Source organism: Crotalus tigris, unplaced genomic scaffold (genome assembly GCF_016545835.1).
Source record: "Crotalus tigris isolate CLP2741 ecotype Arizona unplaced genomic scaffold, ASM1654583v1 scf7180000017641.3106099, whole genome shotgun sequence".
Classification (NCBI taxonomy): Eukaryota; Metazoa; Chordata; class Lepidosauria; order Squamata; family Viperidae; genus Crotalus; species Crotalus tigris.
Window position 1 is genome coordinate 859,188 of NW_024096535.1, and position 22,870 is coordinate 882,057.

Genomic DNA, 22,870 nt, shown 5'->3' on the forward strand with positions numbered 1-22,870 from the left:
GTCTTTTTACCTGTAAAATGCCTTCTGCAGAGAATGCCGCCGAGATAAGGCGGTACTTGGGGAGGGACGGCTAAGAAGTCTCAATTCTAGACAGATTTTAAGATAGATGGACATCCCACGTAAGTTGCCAGGGACTATTGTAACGTTCGCTCTGAACGCGAACATACCTGGAAAACACACACACCTGTTTCGCGTGAGGAGAAAGTATAATGTGGAAAAAAGATACTCGGGGCCATGAGAGGGAGGCAGGCAGAGCGCGCGGTGGATTGACAGCGCCTAGGGATTCTTGGACCAATTTATGACAACAGGGAGGGCGGGGAGAGAAAGGGAGTATTCAGGCTTTGTTTACAGTTCCGGGTGCACCAGCCCAGACCAGGGAGGGGAGAAGCAAAAGGACCGGGGGTCTGCCCCTAATTTGGCGAAAGCTGCGCCAAGGTGAAGGCAGGCGGCGAGAGCCGTTTTCCCACCTTAAAAGCGCCACTCTTGGTGATGTCACGTCGGAAATTTACCAAAGCCAGATCTAGCCAACTGTACCGAGAGATCCAGCCCCTTGACTGGCTGATTGGGCAGGCGGCACTGACGTGCACTGACGCTTTGAGTCTTGAGGGGCATTTGGCTGTGCAATACGGAGCCCACATAAACAAAGGCACATTGGAGGGAAGGGCCAGTCGGTCCTGCTTGCTCGCCCCGCGCTTCGCTCGTACTGTACTTCCCTAAGGAGCGTGAAAGGAAGAGGGCGCGTGTCCGCGCGCTGGCAGCGAAAGGCGAAAGGAAAGCGAGAACGAAGCTATTGGAGGCGAGAAGCGCCTCTCCGCTTCCTCCCTTCGCTCGCCCGCCAGCCCGCCCGCCCGCCTGCCCGGCCGCCCTGGGAATCCGAACTGCCAACAGTTGAATGAATGAATGAATAAATGAATGAATGAAAGAGACACGCCACCTAACAAGTAAGTGGATCGCGCCGCTGACTGGGAGGGAGGATATTTTCTGTCTTTTGCTTGGATGATGCAACGTTTTTTTCCCCTCTTTAGGCAAAGAAAAGTAGCCCGGAGATGGGGTGGCATGGGTGGGATGAGCTGGGGGGGGGCATTTGGACCGGGGAAGATCGCGGTTGCCTGGTATAAAATATTAACCCCACCCACCCCCGCCCCGCGCAAGCTTATCCAAAAATGTACCTCTTAAAAGGGCCCCGCCTGTCGGCCTTCAGATCCGGAGACCTTCTCACAGCCCACCTCACAACTCCCATCTCCCAAAGTGTGGATTTTCGGAGAGAAGGCCGGAAGAGGAAACTTTGGGAGCAGCCCCTGCGCTTGGCTTTCGGGCTCAGGGCCGCGGCATTCCACCCCTGTGGAGGAGGTCCGAGGAGGGACTTCAATCGTAAGGGGGGGGGGAAGTTGTTGGGCGGATCTGGGTTACTTGGGAACACTTTGATCTCCGTCAGTGGGCAAAGCTCAGCGCAGGGAGGACCGGCGCTCCGTCCTGGAACTCTACGCTGCCTTTCAGGTTGATTGCCGCCGGAGGTGGGGAATACTGTAATAAATTAGTCTAGAGAACGCCGCCTGAGAGCGGGGCCGGCCGGCCTTCTTGCCCGGTGTAAGTGGAAGGCAGGAAAGAAGGGAAATCGCTCCCAGCCCTAGCTGGAACGGCCTAGCAGGTTGCACAGAGCGCTCGAGAGAGAGAGGGACTGTTGGCTTTGAACGGAGTTTGAATTAAAGGCGCAAGACTTCGGAGTAGAAGCAGAGAGGAGTCGCCGAGAGAGGCTGGCTGAGCGGTCCAAGAATGAAACTTCCCAGGGTTTGTTACTTGTACGCGTGAGAAGCTATTCTGGAGCGGGGGGGGGAGGCGGAGGGGGGGGCCGATATCGGAGGGATGCAATCATTGGAAAAGCCCCCGGAAAAAAACGATTTGCGTCAGTTCCGAAGGGGATCCGGAAAAGATGGCAGAGGTATTTCCCTTCTCCCGTTTAATTCGGCTGCTCCTTACTTTTGCCACGCGCATCCTTCGGGGACCCTCCGGCTCTCCCGCGCGCGGCTCGGCGGCTCCGGGTTGCTGCCTTCTTTGGCCTTTTAATTGCCGTCGCCTTCGTGCGCGCGCGTGCGAGCGAGCGAGCGAGCGGCTGCGTGTTCTAATTAAATGCCGTTTCTGCCGCTCGGCCCCCCCTTTGAAGATTTGGAAGCCGGAGAGTGGCGGAATGTCGAGGGGAGACGAGAGCGCGGGGCCCCTCTCTCTCCTCCTCCCGCCGCTCCCCCCCCTCCAGTCGCGCTTCTCGTTCTTATCTCACGCCACCGACACCCCGCTCGCAAACGGAGAGAAGTTAGCCCGATGGGATTGCAAGCGCGCGTCTCGAGGCTTTTGCGGGAGCTGTCAAGTGTTAAGAGTTTGCGTGAGCGCGCGTCTCTGCGGGCAGATGCGTGTGGGCAAGCTATCAGGGAGCAGGGCGGTGGTGGGAAATAACTTGGCTGTCCGAATACTTTTGTTGCACAATGAGGGAATCAAATAGCGCAAGGAGAAGCAGAAAAGCCCTCCGGGCAAAGGGTTTTCTTTTCCACCCAGCGGAAGATAAGCTCTTTGCCTACAGCCGCTTATGGGGGCCTTATACCCAGCTCTCCTAGTCACCTCTGGGCCTGGCAGAAGCCCAGCTGGTGACGCGAGGAATTTTGTGGCGCCCGCTAGTCCTCGTTGCTCCCCCCCCCCCTTCGGTCCAGGTGAAGCTGAAAGAGTAACGCCGTCTCCCTCTCCGCACCTTGCCCGTCTTTTTCAGGGAGCGACCGGACAGACTGGAGTCACCAGCGCCTCGTTCAAGTCTTGGCAACTTGTCTCTCCGTTGACTTCCGACGCTGTCTGCCTTCAATTCTCCCGAAAACGCCACTCACGCGGCTGAAGGTGGGTGACGCGGATTGACCCTTTCCTCACCCCCCCCACACACCCCCTCCCGCCCCGCCAACCAGGAAGTCAAATTCTCACAGACCCGGAGAATGCGGCCTCTGCCTTTAGCAGGAGTTGGGCTCGCGGAATTCGGGAGAGAAAAGGGGACCGCGTACCTGTGCGTGCAGGTGGAGAGGAGAGGAGAGGAGGGGGCGTGCTGGGCTCCACTCTCGGTAGCTCTAGCGCGGGCAGCTCTGCATCCCATCCAGCCTCCCTTGTACTTAGCAGCGGGGGCATTACTTTCTACTTAGAGGGCACCCCCCCTCCCGTCTCCTCCCCCACCGACGTTTAGCAGAGTCCTTACTGCTCGCTCTCTCCACTCTCTCTATAGCGAGCCCTTCTTGCGCTACCCGCTTGCCCCTTTCCCCACCTCCCTTCGGTTCGCGTTTTGCCTCCCTTCCTGCCCCCCCACCCCGCTTGTCCTGCCCTCTCCTCTCTCGCCTGCCCGTCCCATTCCCTGGCATCTTCCTCTCCTCCTGGCTTGGCCTCTTTGTGGGAAGGAAGGGTGGATGGGTGGGCGGGTGGGCGGGGGCCGAGGAATGGGATTGTTGCCCAGGAAAGCTGAGCCATGCTCTTGTTGTGCCGTGTTTCGTTTGCAGCCATGCCCTGCGTCCAGGCTCAGTACGGGTCCTCGCCGCAAGGAGCCAGCCCGGCCACGCAGAGCTACTCCTACCACCACTCGGCGGCTGCCGGGGAGTACAGCTCGGACTTCTTAACGCCCGAGTTTGTCAAGTTTAGCATGGACCTGACCAACACTGAAATCACTGCAACCACTTCTCTCCCCAGCTTCAGTACCTTTATGGACAACTACGGCGCCGCCGCCGCCGCTGCGGGTTACGACGTCAAGCCGCCCTGCCTGTACCAAATGCCGTCGCAGCCCCCGCCGCCCCCGCCACCGGCGCCCTCCATCAAGGTCGAGGAGCTGCCCCTGCACGGCCACGGCTACCCGCCGCCGCCGCAGCCCCCCGTTGCCGGCGGGCCCCAGGCGCCCGATGAGCTGGCCGTCTACTACAAACCCTGCGCCTCGCCGCCCACCCCGGCCGCTGGTTTCGCGCCGGGTCAGAGTGTTTGGGACGAGGCCGGGCCGCTGCACGGCTTCCATCATCACCACCATCACCACCACCAGGCTTACGGTGGGGCGGCAGGAGGAGCGGCTGGCGGCGGCGGCAGCGGCGTGCATAAGGCAGCCCCGACGGCGGTGCCGCGTCTCTCGCTTTTCTCCTTCAAGCAATCGCCGCCCGGCATGCCGGTGGGCAGCTGCCAGATGCGCTTTGACGGGCCCCTGCATGCCCTACCGCTCAATGCTGAGCCCTCGGGCCACGGGCCTGGCGCCCACCACCACCACCACCACCACCATCACCACCACGACGGGCAGCCCTTCGCTCTGCCCAACCCGATCCGCAAGCAGGCCAGTGCCGCCGCCGTCGGGTTCCCCGGACTGCAGATCGGGCACGCCTCCCAGCTCCTGGATGCCCAGGTGCCTTCGCCACCTTCGCGGGGTTCGCCCTCCAACGAGGGGCTGTGCGCCGTCTGCGGAGACAACGCCGCCTGCCAGCACTACGGCGTGCGCACCTGCGAGGGCTGCAAAGGCTTCTTTAAGGTGAGCTGCTGCTCATGCTGCCTCCTGGGGAGGCGGGAGGGGGGGAAGTTGTGTCTGCCTGTCTCCCAGATGCCAACTGCTTTGCTATGCAGCCGATCTCCCATCCCTCCGTCCGTCTCCTGAACTGTATCCCTTTACCCCTCGTTTAACGACCACCTTCAAGTTCCTGCCTCTGCTGAGTAGAAACTAACTTACTTTAGACTGCAGCTGCTGTCAGTCTTGAGATTGGGCATCTAGAAAAGAAGCGGACGCCCAGATTTCGAGGTTATATTTGGGGATCTAGTCTTAGCCCCCCCCCCCTTCCTGTCTCCAGATGTAGCTGACTTCGGAACGATAAAGGCGCCTTAGATCAAAATCCACACTTATCGGTTTTTTAGTTCGCAGGGAAAGGAAAAAAGCTCAAGATGAGAGAAGCCAGTGGGGGTTCTCACATTATTAAATGGCATATATTTCCCCCTCTATTCCCTACCCGTCTTTTAGGCTGTTGCCATCTAATCCCTAAAATAGTTTGGATTCCTCGTGCAGAGATACTTAAGCTAAATCTATCTACACTAGAAGAGAAGGAAGGGGGAAAAAAAAGTCAGTTTTATTGTCCTGACACAGATTTGAGGCCTAGCTATTCTTGCTTCATTAAGAATAACATTTCTTATCCCCCCCCCCCAACGATGCAGCCCTTCATTTTATCACGTTCTCCCTGCCAGAGACATTGATGGAGATAGTGCAGCAGAAGAGGAACTGGCTGCTTTAGCAGCTGAATTCCTCTGCATCCTTTTCCGAGCGGGGGGGAGGCGGGGGGGATTAGAAAGAACGTTTGAAGGAATTAGGAATTGCTTTTATTTCACCTGAGCTTTGAAGCTCGGGAAAGAAAATGCCACGATGTCCCGATCCTCTTCCTTTCCCTTTCTTCGTCAGACCCGATCCACGACCCAGGAGGCTTTTTAAAAGGCGCCGATTTATACTAAACTATAATCTATTCTAGAAAAACGGTCTGCAATAGAGAGCGAGCAGTTGGAGCGTTCAACGCCTGTTGCCCTTTCCTGATCTCGCCACCTTTCTATCAGTTCCAGTCCCACCTGGGAAGGGGGGGGGGGCTTGTCCTGTCTTGTGTAAGAGCTGATCTGCGCGAGGGGGGGGGGACTTTTGCAATTCATTTGCCTTAGGGCTGATTAGAACGGAGAACCCCGCCTCGGCTAACCAAGTACAGTAGACCCGCAATCCCGACGGTTGAAGGAAACCGTGTCTCTCCCTCCCCGCCCTGCCCCGTAACTTCCTAATTGAATAACCGCGTCCTTCCAAAGAAAAGGAATAATAATAATAAAAAAAAACCCTCGGATTTGTGTCGACCGAACAGCTCGTTCGCTCGTTCTGGCAGGCTCGGCCAATTTTTTGTTAGAGGACCTGGAAAAGGGGAGACCGCTGGAGCGAGAGAGGAAGAAGAAGGGATCTTTCTCAGCCCGCGAAGCGCCTTAAACTCGGACCACCTTGGGGGGGGGGCTCCGCTCCTCTCCTCTCCGCTCCTCACCTTTCCTTCCCCCCTTCCCTCCCCTGTCTCTGCAGCGCACCGTCCAGAAAAACGCCAAATACGTTTGCTTAGCGAATAAGAACTGCCCCGTGGACAAACGGCGTCGGAACCGGTGCCAGTACTGTCGCTTTCAGAAGTGCCTCGTCGTCGGCATGGTCAAAGAAGGTAGAGCCTGCCGTGGGCGGGAGCCAGGGCTGGCCGCGACCGCACAGGCGGAGCAGCGGCGTCCCCAGTTCGCGACGAGAGGAGGCGCGGCGGAGTTCCAGCTGAGCTCCCCCGCACGGGGCTTCTTCTGACCCTGGGGCGGCCCTAGGCTCCCCCCCCCCAGCCTCCATCGGGCCCGTCTTCAGAGCGGTTTGACACTCGTAAACCGGCCAGGGTAGTGGCAGGAGGCGAAGGCCTGTGCAAATCCGGGCTAGACCTAAACTAGCCTTCCCTGGGACAAGGCGCTTGCCGGAGGGGGGGCGGGTGTTCCTTTAGTTTTAACCTAAAGAGATCCCAGGAAGAGGACTGGTTGGGTTTATGTGAAGGATTGCCGGGAGGGTTTGCTCCTCTACATGTTTTTCTAAAAAATAAAATAAAATAAAATAAAAGTCAGTCTCGCTGTTCGGAGCCAAACCTCCTCGAAACCGAGCGTTGGAGCAAGGAAGCCTGGAAAAATACTACAACACCAACAGCCCCAATTTCTCCTTGCGAACTTTTTTTCCCCCCTCTGGGTAGATACATTCAGCCGAGAGGTTTTGGGCCCGGTAGAAAACCAGGGCATTAGATAGGGCTAGTGTGTGTGGGGGGTGGGGTGGGGGGGTCGTGTTTTCTTCTTCTCTGCCTGGCCGGTGGGGGGGGGGGACCTGAGGCGCGTCCTCTGAGTGGAGGCCTCTTGTCTTTTTTCAGTCGTTCGCACAGACAGCTTAAAAGGCCGAAGGGGTCGTTTGCCCTCCAAACCGAAGAGCCCCCAGGAGCCTTCTCCCCCTTCGCCCCCGGTGAGTCTGATCAGTGCCCTGGTGAGAGCTCATGTCGACTCCAACCCGGCTATGACCAGCCTGGACTATTCCAGGGTAAGCTGGAGACAATATTTGCCTATGGGTCCCCCTCCCAGGCCACCAAATGAAACCTGCCTACTAGCCCCCAGTAAGGTCATTCTCTCTTACACACACACACACACACACACACACACACACACACACACACACACTTGGTGCGATTGAGCAGACACCTCCCAAGGTGTTGGTGTCCCAGAGGGCTTGGAGGTAGCTGGGCAAGAATTGGTGTCTATGTGTATGCATGTTGTGCCCTGCTGAAGGGGGAAGGGGAACTTCAAGCCAGATGCAGATTGCATCTCTCTCCATACACTTCTTCGGACTGTGGGCTACTTTGGCAAATAGTGTTTACTGCTAGTTACATGTATATGGAGTCGTTTTGTTCCATATTAGAAACTGACCTCCCCCATTTCCCCCTGCCAGTAATGGAAGCCATGCTTTAGTTTGAAAAGGAGGTGTTCCCATTCAGACCTGCTTGGGAAATGAAAGCCATTAAGAAACATTCAACTCAGGGGCAGGACATTCCCAAAGGCACCTGCCTTTTGGAAACTAACCTTTGGCTCCTTACTACAGGAAGTGGGTTTCTTTTTCTCTTCTGCCTTATGGGACCCACGGTGTGAATTAATTGAAGAGAGAAAGCCAAGCCTCTTTTTTCCAGGTGGGATTAGTTGCTCCCTTCTCACGGTAGAACCACATGTGAATATACATTTTCCAATACACGAGAAATGAAATGTGATAGAGAGCCACAGGCCTTTGTGCTGACTGCATTTTACATGTTTGTATTATGTGTGTAGATCAATGGGTAGATTTTCCCTCCCCCCCCCCTATCACTTCATTATTACAGCAGCTCATTTTTTCCGAGCTGGCTTTCCAGAAGCTAAGCCAAACTCTGTAATTTTTGCTTCAGGGTGTCTTTCCAGAGTGTTTAAAGTTGACCCTTCCTCCTGGCCACAGCTATTTCCCCTCCTCGCAAGCGGCCATCCCTCCTAACACCACCCCTAATTGAATTAATTGCCATGGGACGTCTAATTTCTTCGCTGGCCAGAGCGAGGTTTAATTGTTATAAAAACTTGGCTCCCCTCCTCGAGATGGGGTTAGCAATTTCACGGGCTATAGATTTCAGAGAGCCTCATTAAATTGCTGGGGTCTTTCTCTTACTTCCCTTCCTCTTTCTTCTCTCTCTCTCTCTCTCTCCCACCTTCCTCGGTAATGGAATCCCAGTTCCAAGCAAACCCAGATTATCAGATGAGCGGTGATGACACGCAGCACATCCAGCAGTTTTATGATCTCTTAACTGGTTCCATGGATATTATCCGGGGCTGGGCAGAAAAGATCCCTGGCTTCACTGACCTTCCCAAACAAGACCAAGATCTGCTGTTTGAGTCTGCCTTCCTGGAACTTTTCGTCCTGCGGTTAGCCTACCGGTAAGTAGGAAGTGCTCTCTCCAAGTTGAAGGTCGTCTGCAACCGTATACTGGGATGTGCAGGTGTGTGGAATACATGTGCACATACATGCACACCCAGACCCATCCCTTGTGTTCCCTGTGATGAGGAAAACTACGCCCGCCGTTCAAGGTCTGCTGAGCTGCGTTTTTATTAACTCCTCAGTAATTAGGTCCCTCTTAAGCCTTCCATTTATTGCTTGGCGAATAATTAGTTGTTTGCCTTTCTCTATTCCCCCCCTCCCCTTTTTTGGCCACCCTGTAAACCCCCCCCCCCATGGCAGGTCAAACCCCGTGGAAGGGAAGCTCATCTTTTGTAATGGTGTGGTCCTGCACCGGTTGCAATGTGTCCGTGGATTCGGGGAATGGATCGACTCCATTGTGGAGTTTTCTTCCAGCCTGCAGAATATGAACATCGATATCTCTGCCTTCTCCTGCATCGCTGCCCTAGCCATGGTGACAGGTGAGACCCAGCTTCTGGCTCTTCCTCTTTGTTCTGATCACGCAGGGGTGTTTTATTAACTCATCTGGAATAAGTAATCTTAGTGATGAATATAGATTATTATTATTATTAATGAACTTTTGTCTTTCTGGCAAGCTGAAAATCTCTTCCTCATGCCCTGCCTGTTTCAACTGTCTGGGCAGATGAGAATTCTTAGTTAGAAAATATCCACATTCTTCCAATATAGAGTTAAAATCCACAATGGTCATACTCCTTCCCCTTATTTCCTTTTACAAGTTCTATATTGCCTATTGGGATTTCTCACTTCTTCTCCCATAAACTTCTGGCTTTTATTCTGGATTACGTAAACCTATTCCTTTAACCTTCCTGGGCTCCCTATTTAAAGTAAACCAGAGTTTATCATTATGTCCCAAATGAATATGAAGTAATCCAAAGTAATTGCCCTTTTATACAATCACCATTGGCAATAGGGAATAGAATCCACAAATCAGGATATATGCATGAAGACATGTTTATGTTCACATGACACACTGAATCACAAAGTAGCCAATCATATTTTATGTTAACATGGTGCACATCCAACCCCTGTGATTAACTGAAGGTTCAGCATGCCTGCCAATCCAGAGGATTGAGTTAATTGATCAAAGCATGGAGGTGCTCTATGAACAGAGGCTTTAAGAGAGAGACTTTACATTTGAATGACTATAATACAGATATTTCTGTGGCACCCTGGAAGTTCAAGAGTACTGACTCAAATGGAGGAGTCGCAATCTGACACAACTGCAATTTCACAATGCTGTCTAATTTGTAGCTACATCAAAGAAAGTCCCCTGGGTTCAGAAACTTCAGTTTATCCCAAACTAGGTTGCTTAGCATTGGAACTTTAAGGAGTAAGGGGTAGTTAAAGCAGCAACGCATAATTTGTAGTCTCCTAACAAGGCCTGTTGAAGTGCCCCTCCCTCAGCCACCCTCCCCCCTTCCATTTGTCCAGAGCTGGGTCTAAATCAGCACCTTCTTGTCCTTTGCAGAGAGGCACGGCCTGAAGGAGCCCAAACGGGTGGAAGAACTGCAAAACAAGATTGTCAATTGCCTCAAGGATCACGTGACTTTCAACAACGGTGGCCTGAACCGGCCAAATTACTTGTCCAAACTCCTGGGCAAGCTCCCGGAACTTCGCACGCTCTGCACGCAAGGCCTGCAGCGTATTTTCTACCTAAAATTGGAAGATTTGGTGCCGCCACCAGCAATAATTGACAAACTTTTCTTGGACACTTTACCTTTTTAAAAACAAAAACAGAGAGAGGGAGAGAGAGAGAAAGTGTAAAGGGGGGGTGGAATCTAGAAAGAAAGACAATGCTGCTGTGCTCTCAGAGTGAAGAACTTTCAAAGCCTTGAAGTGTGGGGGGGAATGCAAGCAAGCAAGGAGGTCGAAGTCTCAGGAGAAAAGCGAGAGCCCCCCCCCTCCCGATAAGGAAGGAGCACCTCCGGCTGTCGCATGCTCCCATCCTTCCAAACTGTGGCTTAGCCTGTCCTGCAGAACAGTGACTGAAAACTGGGGGCTGCGGCCATGCTGAATTCCGTTCCTTGGACTACACACAGATTCCCATGGTACAAGCTTTTTATTCTTGCCTAAACAAACAAACAAACAAACAAAAAACAAAAGTCTCTTTCGCTCCCATCCACACCCTTTCCCCCAAAGCAAAATGACACACAGATTAAAAAAAAAAAGTTCATTACTGTGATTGTGAGGATGGCTGTGTGACCAAGGACTATAAGTTAGGAAGCTGAGTCTTGCTCAGGCTTTAGCTGCTGCTGCTGATGGCAAGAGTATTAAGATGACCCACTCAATCTCCCCCCCCTTTCTTAAGACCTTTAAAGTGTTTTCTGCTGTAAAGGGAAAGCTGTAATATATAGAAGATGAAATTAAGGGTGGGGGAGGGAGAGGGTGCGGCATGAATCGACAGAAGGCAAAGGATTGTACACTTATCAGATGCAGTTTGGCTTTTTTCTTTCTAAAAACAAAGCAAAACTATTCTGTGCCTATTTATGAATAAGCTATTCAAACCATTATAAAATTAGAAAGAGAGGCTAAATCAAAGGAATTTGAGAAAAAAGATTTGATTATTATTTAAGACTGAAATCAAACGAAAGTCTGATGATTCTAGGAAGACAATGTTATTATAGGCACTTGCTATTTCAGTAATGTCTATATTCTATAAATAGTTATTTCAGACACTATGTAGTCTGCTAGATTTTATAAAGATTGGTAGTTCTCTAAGAAGCTTCAAACGTTTTTTTCTCAGTTGTAAAATAGGTAGGCACAGGTGTTACACAAATCCAACAGACTCCCCACGCACATCCATTTCTGGAAAAAAAAAAACTTCCGAAAGGGACCCATATTCCCGTGTTTGTAAACACCCTTTTGGCATTCCTTGTTTGTAAGTGTCGTATGTATTGTTGATGCTGATTAAAAAGAAAACAGTTTATATCTTGATCATTTTGTTGTCTGAGGAGAAACCAGTCTTGCATGCACAAGCTTTTTTGGACTATTTCCAGAGTGTTTATCTCATATATAGATCTCCCTGGAAATTATTGAGCACTTTGTCTTTTTATTTCAAGTTTCTTTTGTTGAGGGAGGGAGTTGTTTTTTTAAATGCCTAAAATTGTTAATATATTATTTTACGTATCAATACAATGTTTTTTAATGCCATATTCTGTAGTATATCTATTTTTCTTTGTATATTTCCAGTATGGCATATTTTACAATCACTGCCTCTTCCCTTTCTTCTCTCCCGCTCTACCCATCCCACAATTTCTCCATGTGGTGTATATGACAGTTAGAAGCTGACACTTTCTCCCTAAACTCTTTCTTGGAGAAAGATACTTTTAATGTTTACAGCAAATAAATCCATGTCAACGAACAGAATCCCGTCTTTTTTCTCTTTAGGAAAAAAAAGTCCCAGAAGCCTCCCATGATAGATAATTACTCGGATGATGATGATTCATAGCACTGAAACAGCAGTTAAAGAAATGCTATATGTATGGTGGCTTATCTGATCTGAGAAAAGGAATTTGCTGTTTTAAGAGGCAAAGGAGGCAAAGCTAAGATGTATAGTTTAGTTTCTTTTTCTAACTTCAATAACAAGTAATGTTTGTTGTTTCTACCATTTTAGCCTTCCTTTGAAACCTCTGAGAACCTGTTAAATACAGAATATTTGCCTTATCTGGCTCTAAAAATTTAAATAGATCCTATTTAATGCAATGCATTCTAGAGGAATTAGCTTTCTGAGTAATCTCTGCACCAGTCTCTGATTCTGAATGAATTTGGAGTAGGCAAGATGTAGCAAAAAAAGAAATGGGGTAGAAACAGGCTGGAGTAAGTTAAGATATTTGGAACTGGAGCATTCATGTCCATTGCTGAAATTTGAATAGGCTAAATTGGATGAAATTGATTTTAGTGGGCAGTGTGCATGCATGTGTGTGGATGCCATAAACCTGTGGCATGTTTAGTGGAAAGCAAATTCCATAGAATTTAAAGAATGTGAGGATCTATTAACTGCAAAAGGCTGCAGTCTTACTTTATTTACAATGAAAAGCTAATGGTACAACCCAAACATTCCTGTTGAATTCACAGGGTTCTTTCCAGAGAAGCATGTGGTTACATTCCTAAATCATTTACCAATGTTAATATAATTTGAATTCAGCGCGATTTCTACAGAATAGGAAGAATTAGGATTGGGCTGTTAAGCTTTAGACAGGAAAGTAATACTTCTGTACTTCATCTGGAAGAAAATTGGTTTATTTTAATGGAATTTTCTGCAGACTAGGTATATTTAGGTTTGGGCTGATGGAAATCCATGGAGTCTTGAACTTTCCCAAATAAGGTTTAGGAAGTGGAAGTGTGTATCTTATTATACTTGAATACAATACCTTCATTCCTTTTTAAAAATTTATAGATTCTATTAGCATAGTAGGATTTTTAATATATATTTTAAAAAAACATTAAGTGCATAAGCAAGGAAACGGTATCTTTGGATATCTCTCTTGTTCACTAAACTTCAAACTCAATTTATCTCAAACCAAAATATATAGCCAGGTGTGGGACACAGCTAAGAAACTTGATAGGAGGATCCCTGTTTTAGATACAAACACGTTTGCGAGAAGCCTTTTTTAAAAAGGTATAATTAATATGTTGTCGGGTGTGTGTGTGTGGGGGGGGGGTAGCAAGCCAAGATCCCCATTATTATTTTTTAATTTAGGGGAGAATTTCTCATACCCAATTATTTTGCAGTGTCTTTTTTGAAGTAGTGGCTAGTTTTACGTGTCCCCCCCCCCCCTTCTCCTAAGCTTACCAGCATGAAGCGGTTAAGGAAGATGGGAGTGAAGGGACAGCTAAAACGAGACACCTGCTCGTTGGAATCAAGGAAAGATGGCAGGCTCATCCAAGATAAATAATGATAATAATCATAACTATAGCAATTCTTGTCCAAAGAGGGAATCCATTGGATCCCTAGCCCTAGATTGATGCATTGCACACAAGAGCCAGGTCGGGAGAAAGAGCTGGGTTTCCAGGGAAGGGTGCCTTAGGTTGCGCAGCTGGCGCGAGCCTGCCCGGGCGTGCACTCTGGGGAGTTGAGCGGGGCTTATTCTTGAGAAAGGGGGAGAAGGAACGCGCGGCCTGCCACGCTCGAGCGGTCCTCCGAGTCAGCGCTCTTCCATCTTCTTTCCAGAGTGGCTCTTTCGGCGGCCCTGACTGACTGTCGCGAAGGTGAGGCCTCTTTCCCGGCTTAACTTGAGCTCAGAAACTGTGCGGGGCAAAGCTAAGATGTATACCTTTAGGGCTGGCAGCAGGACCGGGGACTAATTCGGTCTTGGGGAGAAACCATACTCTTTGCAACGTTCCCCAGGGATTTCCTCCCCCGCCCCCTCCTCCCCGGTCGAGCCCACAGCCGGAGCTCCTGGCTCGCACATGCAGTTTGTCTTTCGGACAGTCCCGGTTTTTTTTTTTTTTTTTTTTTTTGAGGCAATGTTAATTACACAAGTTGTAAGAAAGGGTAGCGAAGAGGGTGGGTCTAAGGTCTCTCCGGAGACCCTTTCAACCGAGAAAGGAGAAATCTCTTCAGGCCGAAGCCTGACGGGAATTCAGAGGACAAGCCTCGCGGTGGTGAAAATTTCCCGCCGAAAAGTAGCGGTTCCCTTCAGGGAAAGCGCCCAGCGTAGGCAGCTCAACGCTGTGCTCTTTTTTTTTTCCCCGCCCCTTTGCAGGCAGGAGGGCTCAGGCGCACGGCTGCTTCAGGCAGAACGGACGCCACCCCTCCGTGCCCTTCCCCAAGCCTAGCCCAGCTTTTATAACGGAGTGGAAAGGGGAGATTGCCCCCCTTTTTCTCGAAGCGTTTAGATTGTGTGTATGTGTGTGAGAGAGAGAGAGAGAGAGAGAGGGAGGGAGAGAGAGAGAGTTAATTCCAGCGACCCCTCGCTGATAATTGTGGGGAGGGAGCGATCGGTGGCTCTGCTGAATGGGCGACTGCGGGGCGCGCCTCAGAGAAAGCGTGCAATGGAATGTGCGTTCCTGTGCGGGTGCATTTTCTAGGAATTTAGCGAAGATGTTGTTTTTTAATCCGGCATGGGGGAAGTTACCAGAAATAAAGCAAAGTGCACCTCTCCAGTGGTAGAATTAAGGAGAGGTTTGGGGGACGAGCAGAGAGGCGGCTTTGCCTCAGCCGCCCCGCCGTTGGGGCGCTTCCCGCCTCCGCGAGCTCTTGGGGCGCGTAGGTCTCGGAAGGCTTTCCCGTGCCGCCTCTCGAGGGGAAGCCGCTGCCGGGTGAATAATTCCCTTTGTACCGCGGCTGGCTTGTTTTGTCTCGGGTCGGCCTGAAGCTGGGGGCGCAGCGAGGGGCTCTGCTTGTGTTTATGGAAGTGATTTAAGGACGCGTTTGAGCGCAAGACTCTCAGCGGCTGGAAATAAATAGGCCGTTCCCGCCGTCGCGGCCGTCCCTGCTAGCGCCTTCGGCCCGCCTTGAGCGAAAGGGGCGGTTGGGGAAGTGGCGGGGCATGGGAGGCGGAGGCGGAGGCGGTTGCTCAGCGGCTGCAAGAGTCCCACGGAGGCCTCGGTAGATGTCGAAATGGCCCTGAATGGACGTAACCCGGAGAGAGAATAGGTCCATGAATTCGAATGAGATGCATTGGGAAACGTGGCGGGGTTGACGCCCAATAACTTGAATGCGATTTACCTTGGGGAAAGGAAACCGTCTCTTGAACTAGACTAGAGCAAGAATATTTGGGGAGAAGGTGACCGGAGTGGCCTGTAGCTGGCGCATCGCTGATTATCTCGGGTATATCTCTCGGTAGGAGAGAAAGCGACGTGCTGTGGTCAGTTCCTTGCTGGGTCACTTTCCCTTGGCTATCACTTTCCTTCTCCCTCCCTCAAGCAAGCAACAGGGAAGTTCCTGTTGACGGCAAGGAGTGAAATGAGGTTGGGGGAACTTTGTTCCTTTCTGCGGGATGCCCAGTTTTGCAACTGGCAGCCTAGGTCGCCCTACCTGTTGCGCTACTTTAGCGTTGCCCAACCCTTCTTTGCAGCTCCCCAGCGTTGACTCTCCACCCTCTGCGAACCTGCAGGTAGACCCGTCACAGCCCAAGTGGGCGGTCGGCAGGATGGAGCGGCCATCCCTGCAAGGCGCTGGGCCGGACCTAACGCCCTCCGCCTCTTTCTTCCACCGTGAAGAAAGACACGCCCCGGGGGTTCTGCGAAGGGACCGGGTGCATCTTAAATATTATGAACCCGTAGGCTAGGTCCGTTTCTCCCACTTGCCTCCTTAGGTTTTTTTTTTTAAATAAATTTCAATACTAAGGCATTAACAGGCTTGAGGTGGCCGGAATGCAAAATGCGATTCGGCGTCAGGGTTTTACTGATTTGAAAATTATTTCAACCCGCGAAATCCTGGGCCGATTTCTACCTCCTCCGTGGGTCTTCTCTACCTGCCGCCTTCCGTTGATAGCGCCTGTTCTACATTTTGTAGGCTGAGCCCATCCGTTGCCTTCTTTCGTGAGGGTTATCCCATTCCCACTGGGGAATTCAGCTTGATTGCATGATATGAAGGCTGCAATCCTATGTCCATTTTAACTCGGCTGTATGCTTCTGTTGAATTCAATGGGGTTGATTTCGGAAATGATAGTGGTAATTCATAGGCTTGTAGTGTAAACTAATCAGTGCCAGTGCTTTTCTGACTATCTGCTCAAATTTGAATCGTCTGATTTCACTGGCAAATATTCTCAGATAAAGGAGAATAGCCCTGCAACCTGAAAACCGACCATTTCAGTTGCAAGGATACCCCAAACGTTGCCATTCTCGACAGATTTTTCTTCATCCGTGATTCATCTCTCCATCTATTCTAGGCAGGCAGATACCCCCTTCCCCTCTCCCCCCGCTTCCAACTTGGTGTATCGACCTAAAATCTTGAGGCTAGGTTTGTCCTAGCTGCAATCAGGAATAAAATATATTGATAATAATTTGCTTCAGCGTTCCTTCGCATTACTTTATTATTTCGCAAATCACCACCAAGCTACTGCAAGAGCGCAAGGCAGCGATTTCCAGAAGATGGTCCTCAATGAATTTCAAAACCGCTAAATTGAAAGTCCAGTCTGCAACCTCCCAGCCTTTCAGAGTCCATGTCGAAGATATTTATTTGCAAGCCAAACTCAACAGCTCGAAGCTCTTCATCAATCCAGACAGAGCTATCCCATTTTTTTAAACAGAAGAAGAAATCCTAATACCTATTGCAAATTGAAAGATAAAACTAGTTCAGTTGCCGGCATCTTTTCCTCCATTGTCATCCTAATTGACTCCTACTTCTCTACTATTTTCCAGGCAGCTGATAGAGAAGAATCAAGCCCCTTTCGAACAGAAATTAAGCTGAGACTCTTCAGGAAGATCTCACCTCAGCTTCGGACTAATCAGGGGTTAGGTTCTAAAGTCCCACCAACTCTTGGATCTCTTTAATCAAAGATTGTTGAAGAAATCGTTCGTTTGCAAATCACAGTAGCTAGATTCGGACATCCGCTAAACCTAAGCCAAATCCGAACAAGTCCCAATATGTTTTGCTGCAACGCTATATGTGAAGTATCCGGCACTTCCTTTGTCCTCAGAGATCCAGAGATCAGAGAGAGGTTGGATGAAGACCAAGACTACGAACATGGAGCCCAGAAGAACTCAAAGTCATGCCTGCGGGTGGGGGGAGAGAAGTAAACAAATGCTGTTCATTCTTCCCCATAATAAATGAGACACAAGAAGCTTGTCTTTAGCGGATATTTATTCTCTATATATCCGGGGCGTTAGAGATTAGGAGGCCTCCCATCTTCTACTCCGTCAGGAATGGGATGGCGCTGGAAAGGGCTGTTGAACTGGCTATTCCTATACCGGCTCCGTTTTTGTGCCAGCTGCTCTGCCTTGGAAGGAGACTCCGCTGGCCCTAAGGTCCCAGACAAGCCCACTGCAGGCGGCTTGCTTCCCGTGACCGAACGCTCTTAGCCAGCGAATAACTTTCAGGCTGTCTGTATTCTCCCAACGGGGTTAACTGAAACAGAGTTGACTTGTGCCAATTCTCTAAGTTGGTATCGTGCATGGAGTCTTAAACCAATTATCGCACAACATACTAAGATAAAATGTGGTTGACCACCTCGCGGCGCAACACAGGACTAGCGATACTTAGTTTCAAATCCTACAATAGAGTGGCACTGCAATCCCAAGGACAAGGGACTCTCGGATCAAGCTGAGGCACAGATTTCTTAATTATGGTTTCTTGAATAAGCCCTCATTGGCTGGATTCTGCAACAGATTAAGCCCTTCCCTTGCTTTCAGAATTGAGACAAGATTTCAGCCTGATTTCGGAAATACAAGCGTCTGCTTGCGTCCGTTTGCCCGGCTTCCCAACAAAGCAGCAAGGAAAATCAGTTTGAATCGTGAAGTGCACTGAACTCATGTGGGGTTCAGCCCTGTTCTTCGACAGATGGAGACTTATTGCCTGGTAAGATCTGCAGCTGTTGCTTCAGTGCTTAGGAGCTCCAAGCAAAGTCTGTATGTAGCCTCTCTCTCTGCCCAACAACCAAAAAAGCAACCGTTTCTAGCGCACCAGAGAGGATGCATTTCCCATGGACCTGCATCCATGTGTAACCTAATCATAGTTTGCTCAAGTTACCAGCCTGTTGGGATTCCTAGTACAGTTCAGCTATGGGCTGGTTTTGTATAATATGCTGGAGCAAAAGATGGTCGGTGAAATTGTGATCAGGTGTGTCCTGCGAATTTGCTTAGAATTGAATTTGCACAAACAGGAAGCCCACTCTCCCAAAACTTGTGGCCATAGCTCCCTTTCAGCTGCAACCCACTGCTGCAGAGAAAACAAACTGGAAGCTTAGTGCTAGCAGGACCAACACTGCAGACTGCAAAGCTGAAAGTCCAGATTGACTGTCTGCCTACTCTGATTTTCTGCAAGGGCTTTAGAGACTTTCCGAAAACCTAAGGAAATGCAGAAGACCAAACTGTCCTAGGCTTCTGTTTCTACCATCTCTTGTCCCTCCCCCCCCCAGCTTAAAACTCTCCCATCAACATGAATGACATGTATGGTATGGCTACTGTATGATACAGTAAGCTTCTGTTTCAAAGGTGCCTTTTTAACCTTTGTTTTTGCTTCTCATCCAAGAAGATCCTTCAGTTCATATGGTCACTTTTGTTTCAAAACCCCACTAAGAAGGGATTGGATTCCTAGGATCCAGCATAGGATCACACCAGAGAAACACGGCCAGTGCCCCTCCTGGGTTAGAAGTGACATCCATCAATAGGCAGGGTCTAAAGGCAAAGAAATCCATCTCTTGTGCAACTACATTCTTTAGGGCAGGGTTTCCTCTGGAATTCTTTCTGGATTCGGCTCCATAAAGTGGTATTTGAATAAGAACACCTGCCAAGTTCCTGCTGAGGAGTAAATCTTGAAACTTATGTCACATCTACCAAACCAAAGCAAAGTGAAGAAGATTAATTGGACTAGAAACAAAGAGGCGGATTCCTAGATCTGAGATGCTCACACCTCTTACCTAGATATAAGTTCTACTGGAGAACAAAAAAAAAAAAAGTGGAGCTTATTTCTAAACAAATGTGCTTCCTGCTGTATTTCTCAAGACTGAGAAAGTCAGACAAATCCATCGCCACTAGCCTTAAGTCACTCATTCACCCTTCCCAACAGGAGTCTTTCAGATAAGGATGGGTTGCAGTCCCCCTTATTCCCACATAGCATGGCCAGTGGAGATAAATGAAAGGACAGACACAGGTCTGGAGGGGAGAGAATTAGATTTACTTGTACTTTTTACTAAATAACTATAGTTAGTTGCCTTGCATTTCTTGAACTTTTCTGACTAATGAATCAGAAGAGCATCTCCAAAGAAAGAAGGAAATAATTTGAATTAGAGATTTCAACATCCATGCACGCTTCACTCCAATATAATTTCACTGTGCTTACTATCCTTTTTGGGGACTGCAGTTAGAGCCTGAATGTACATTTTAAGAAGAACAATAACACTCTATGAATTTCATCATGTTGATTTCTGAAAGTACATCCACAAGATTGGGCTGTACATTGCTAGAAAATACATTTAACTGATGGATAGGCATACATAGACCTTTGGATATTAACAGCAGAGCCACTGCTTTGAAATTCGTGGAACCTAAAAAGCTGTCTTACAGAAGTCAGTCTACTGGTCCATATAGCTCAATACTGTTTATTCAGAACAGCAATGAGTCGCTAGGGATCCAGCCAAACATGGGATTGTATGTAAAGCAGATGATCTACAGCAGGGGGCTTCAAACTTAGCCCTTTTATAACTTGAGGACTTCAACTCCCAGAATTCCTCAGCCAGGCATGCTGGCTGAGGAATTCTGGGAGTTGAAGTCCACAAGTCATAAAAGGGCCAAGTTTGAAGACCCCCTGATCTACAGTATCACTGAGTGATATCTATAAGTTTGCAGAGGTTGTGGCTTTTGGATTGGGATCCTAGACAATTTTAATTGGTGTGGATGCCTCTTTTGAGTCAATATGATTTTGTTTAGTTTACTGAACATACATAGTTCAAACCCAGTTTGGGCATAGCCTGGGTTTGTCCAGTAGAAATCTCCCTGAGAATGAAGAACACTTACATGGCAAGAGTTACATCTGGAAATGAACTGATAATTAGCTGACAGTCTAGGCACATTTCTTAGTCTGGGAGGCTTTCTGCTTAGGACTGGTGTTACTCTTCAAACAAAGCAATTCTAAAATGTGCTTGCAGCATAAATGAGTACAATTTCTGCAACCTTTTAAACTAAAATTCAGAACAATGCAGGAGAGAGCTGAGCTTCCTTGCAGGCTGCCATGCAGCTCTTAGGAATAGTGAGACATATTCCTTCTGGATTAACAAGCTGCTCAGTATTGGGCATAATTTTTTAGAAAAAGGCTTCTGTGTTGTTTCAGGCAGGGTTCCTCTTTCTTGTAACAGTTACATGTCAGGATAGAATTCAATAGATGTGCCCATTCCACCAAAGAGACGTGATGAGGGGAAGGATGGATCTTTTGAATTTTTGCATATCCTGTACCTATTAAAAATGCATGGATCCAAATGCAAGGCTGTGGTAAAAATGGGAATGCAGGGACACTTCTGACTGTTCGAGCATTTGCTGTGTTATCAAAGTTCTACCTTATTTTTATGGAAATGTATTCTGATACTAGCCCTGGGCTGAACAAAGCAGGTAGATCTGAGGTGGTCTTGATGAAATTTAGATCATAGCAGAATGATAGCCATGTCTCTTTCTATTATTTGACAGTGATTAATTTCTTCTTTCAGTGTTTCAACCTTACATCACAGGCTAGGTTATCATGTCTGATCTCCAGAAATATGCAAGGCTGGGCCTGGTTCTTGGATGAGAGAATATCAAAAAATTCTAGGACCGGACTGGGAAGTTAAAAAAAAAAAATCCTTGGCAAATCATTTCTACATTGTTGTTAAGAAAGTCATATGGAGATGGCTGTTTAGGGAAAAGGAATAAAACTTGACTTGAGGAACATTTTAGTTTTTAATACTGCCCAGATAGATCAAGGAGCAAGGCCAGTGGTATATGACAAAGTAGCAACTAATACATGAATAGAGCAAAATCAGAGGGAAAAACAAATTTTTACTGCTGAGAAAGTTTCCTCCCTTTCCTCCTAGTTTAGAAAGAAAGAAGAGAGAAGTAAGTGCTTATTAAAGCAAGAAGAATGAAATATAATAATACAATTTTTCTTTTCAGCAAAAACTTAAACATGTAAGACAACAATAAAGAAAGGGTTATTTTCGAGAGGGTGCTGAGCATCCGATCTTCTGTGCCAATGTCCCAAAAGGTATCATTTTGAGACTAGCGTGGTAGTATGATTTATTTCAGTCCCATTTTTTTTCCAGGTAAAAGGACTTTATACCCAGAGAAATTGCCATTGTAACTGTAGACTGATTCCATGGCATGCTAAGCTACTCACCTTACTTAGCATTTTCCCCCTTTCCCCCATGCTCATGCATGAACGTTTATTTGGCTACTTACTGTACTATGGCATCTAGATCAGCCATAGGGGCTACCTCAAGATTATGAAACTAGTCCCTGTAAGGTATGACAGGTTCAGAATTTGATATCTGGACTTCCATGTTTGCTTCAGATGGTGTAATCAACTACTAGACTTTAAGTGCTGCACATGACAAGCATCATGGACATGCTCACTAGGCCATGTTGGTAGCCTTTAGTATGTGTGACCATAGCTGTAGTTATATTTATAATCAAAACCTAATATTTCCACTCTTGGGGGACATAGCTTCCAAGCCTATTGTCATTACAGACAGAAAGGGAGGTAACAAACCTGTGCTACCATGTATCATTGATATGAATTCTAACAAAATCTGCCAGTCAGATCTTACCAACATTAATTACTGAGTTTGCATATTGCACTAAGCCACAATTAAATTTAACCATAATGTGCTAAACATTGTTCAGATATAATAAAAAACTTGTTTATAAACTTCAGCTGTTGAATTCAATCACTATACTAAGCCCAAATAATAACAAAACACAACCTTCTGGCAAAATGACATACAGCAGAACCCAAACCTACCCAAATCATCTACTGAAATTTGATAATAAATCACCAGTTTTTGGCAATGAAGTTTTTTGCTCATTTTAAAGAAATGAGGTTGAAATAAACATTTTAAATCTCTGGTAGCTTTCTACCCCTCCACTGCTGCATCATCTATCACCTTCCAAGGAGGAGAGCTGAGGGGAAGAGGGGAGGGGAAAGGGAATATCTGTAGTAAGATGGCTAACTTAACTCAGTGTTGAACCTAGATATTCTGTCAAACAAATTGCTTTTCTAATGGCAAGTGGCATTCTCTGAATAGCAGAAAATTCCTCTAGTGTAATGAATAGAGTAGGTGACATCTTCCTCAATCTTGAAAGTTAGATATGGGTATGAAAATAATACTAGAAGTACATAGTGTAACAGAGAATGTAATCTGCAGTCTAGAAGCTATGTTTATTAGAATTCAATCTGTTGAAGATTTATTTCTGACTAGATATGTACAATATGATGATGATGAAGAGATATTTAAGCTCTCAATACCTAAAAGCAGCAGCAATGGATTTGCAACTCTGTGGAAGTATTATGTTTTCCTTAATGTATGTATTTATGGCTACTCCCTAAAATTATAGAACATGATCTTAAACACTTACTGGTTTTTCCTCCTAAAGAAAATTGAGCCTTGGGTTCTTTTTTGTGCTTAGAGAAGTCAGGAGTGTGTAGATAACTTATTTTTAATGAGTATATTTCAGTGTTTTATGTGCTGAGTTCTTTTA

At 48.0% G+C, this 22,870-nt stretch overlaps 1 protein-coding gene across 5 annotated transcripts; it reads left to right on the forward strand.

Annotated features, from left to right (window-relative positions):
* Positions 1-394: 394 nt before the first annotated feature.
* On the forward strand, positions 395-11,894 carry NR4A2 (nuclear receptor subfamily 4 group A member 2). 5 transcript variants are annotated; one of them, XM_039335406.1, is made up of 8 exons: positions 395-941; positions 2,756-2,877; positions 3,519-4,519; positions 6,077-6,206; positions 6,933-7,096; positions 8,300-8,502; positions 8,804-8,982; positions 10,011-11,894. In XM_039335406.1, the coding sequence occupies exons 3-8, from the start codon at positions 3,521-3,523 to the stop codon at positions 10,265-10,267; spliced, it is 1,932 nt and encodes a 643-aa protein (XP_039191340.1). In that variant the 5' UTR covers positions 395-941; positions 2,756-2,877; positions 3,519-3,520; the 3' UTR covers positions 10,268-11,894. The 5 variants fall into 5 exon arrangements, with proteins under 5 accessions (XP_039191340.1, XP_039191344.1, XP_039191341.1 ...); XM_039335410.1 differs by having other exon boundaries at positions 3,706-4,519; XM_039335407.1 differs by lacking the exon at positions 395-941 and having other exon boundaries at positions 2,694-2,877.
* Positions 11,895-22,870: the final 10,976 nt, after the last annotated feature.

What these genes read in the sequence shown, in the direction of transcription:
- NR4A2 (XM_039335405.1), top strand. Translation starts at nt 3,488, where the DNA reads ATGCTCTTGTTGTGCCGTGTTTCGTTTGCAGCCATGCCCTGCGTCCAG. An exon ending in GCTGCAAAGGCTTCTTTAAG is followed by an intron (nt 4,520 to 6,076) that starts GTGAGCTGCTGC and finishes CTGTCTCTGCAG; the next exon opens with CGCACCGTCCAGAAAAACGC. An exon ending in CGTCGGCATGGTCAAAGAAG is followed by an intron (nt 6,207 to 6,932) that starts GTAGAGCCTGCC and finishes GTCTTTTTTCAG; the next exon opens with TCGTTCGCACAGACAGCTTA.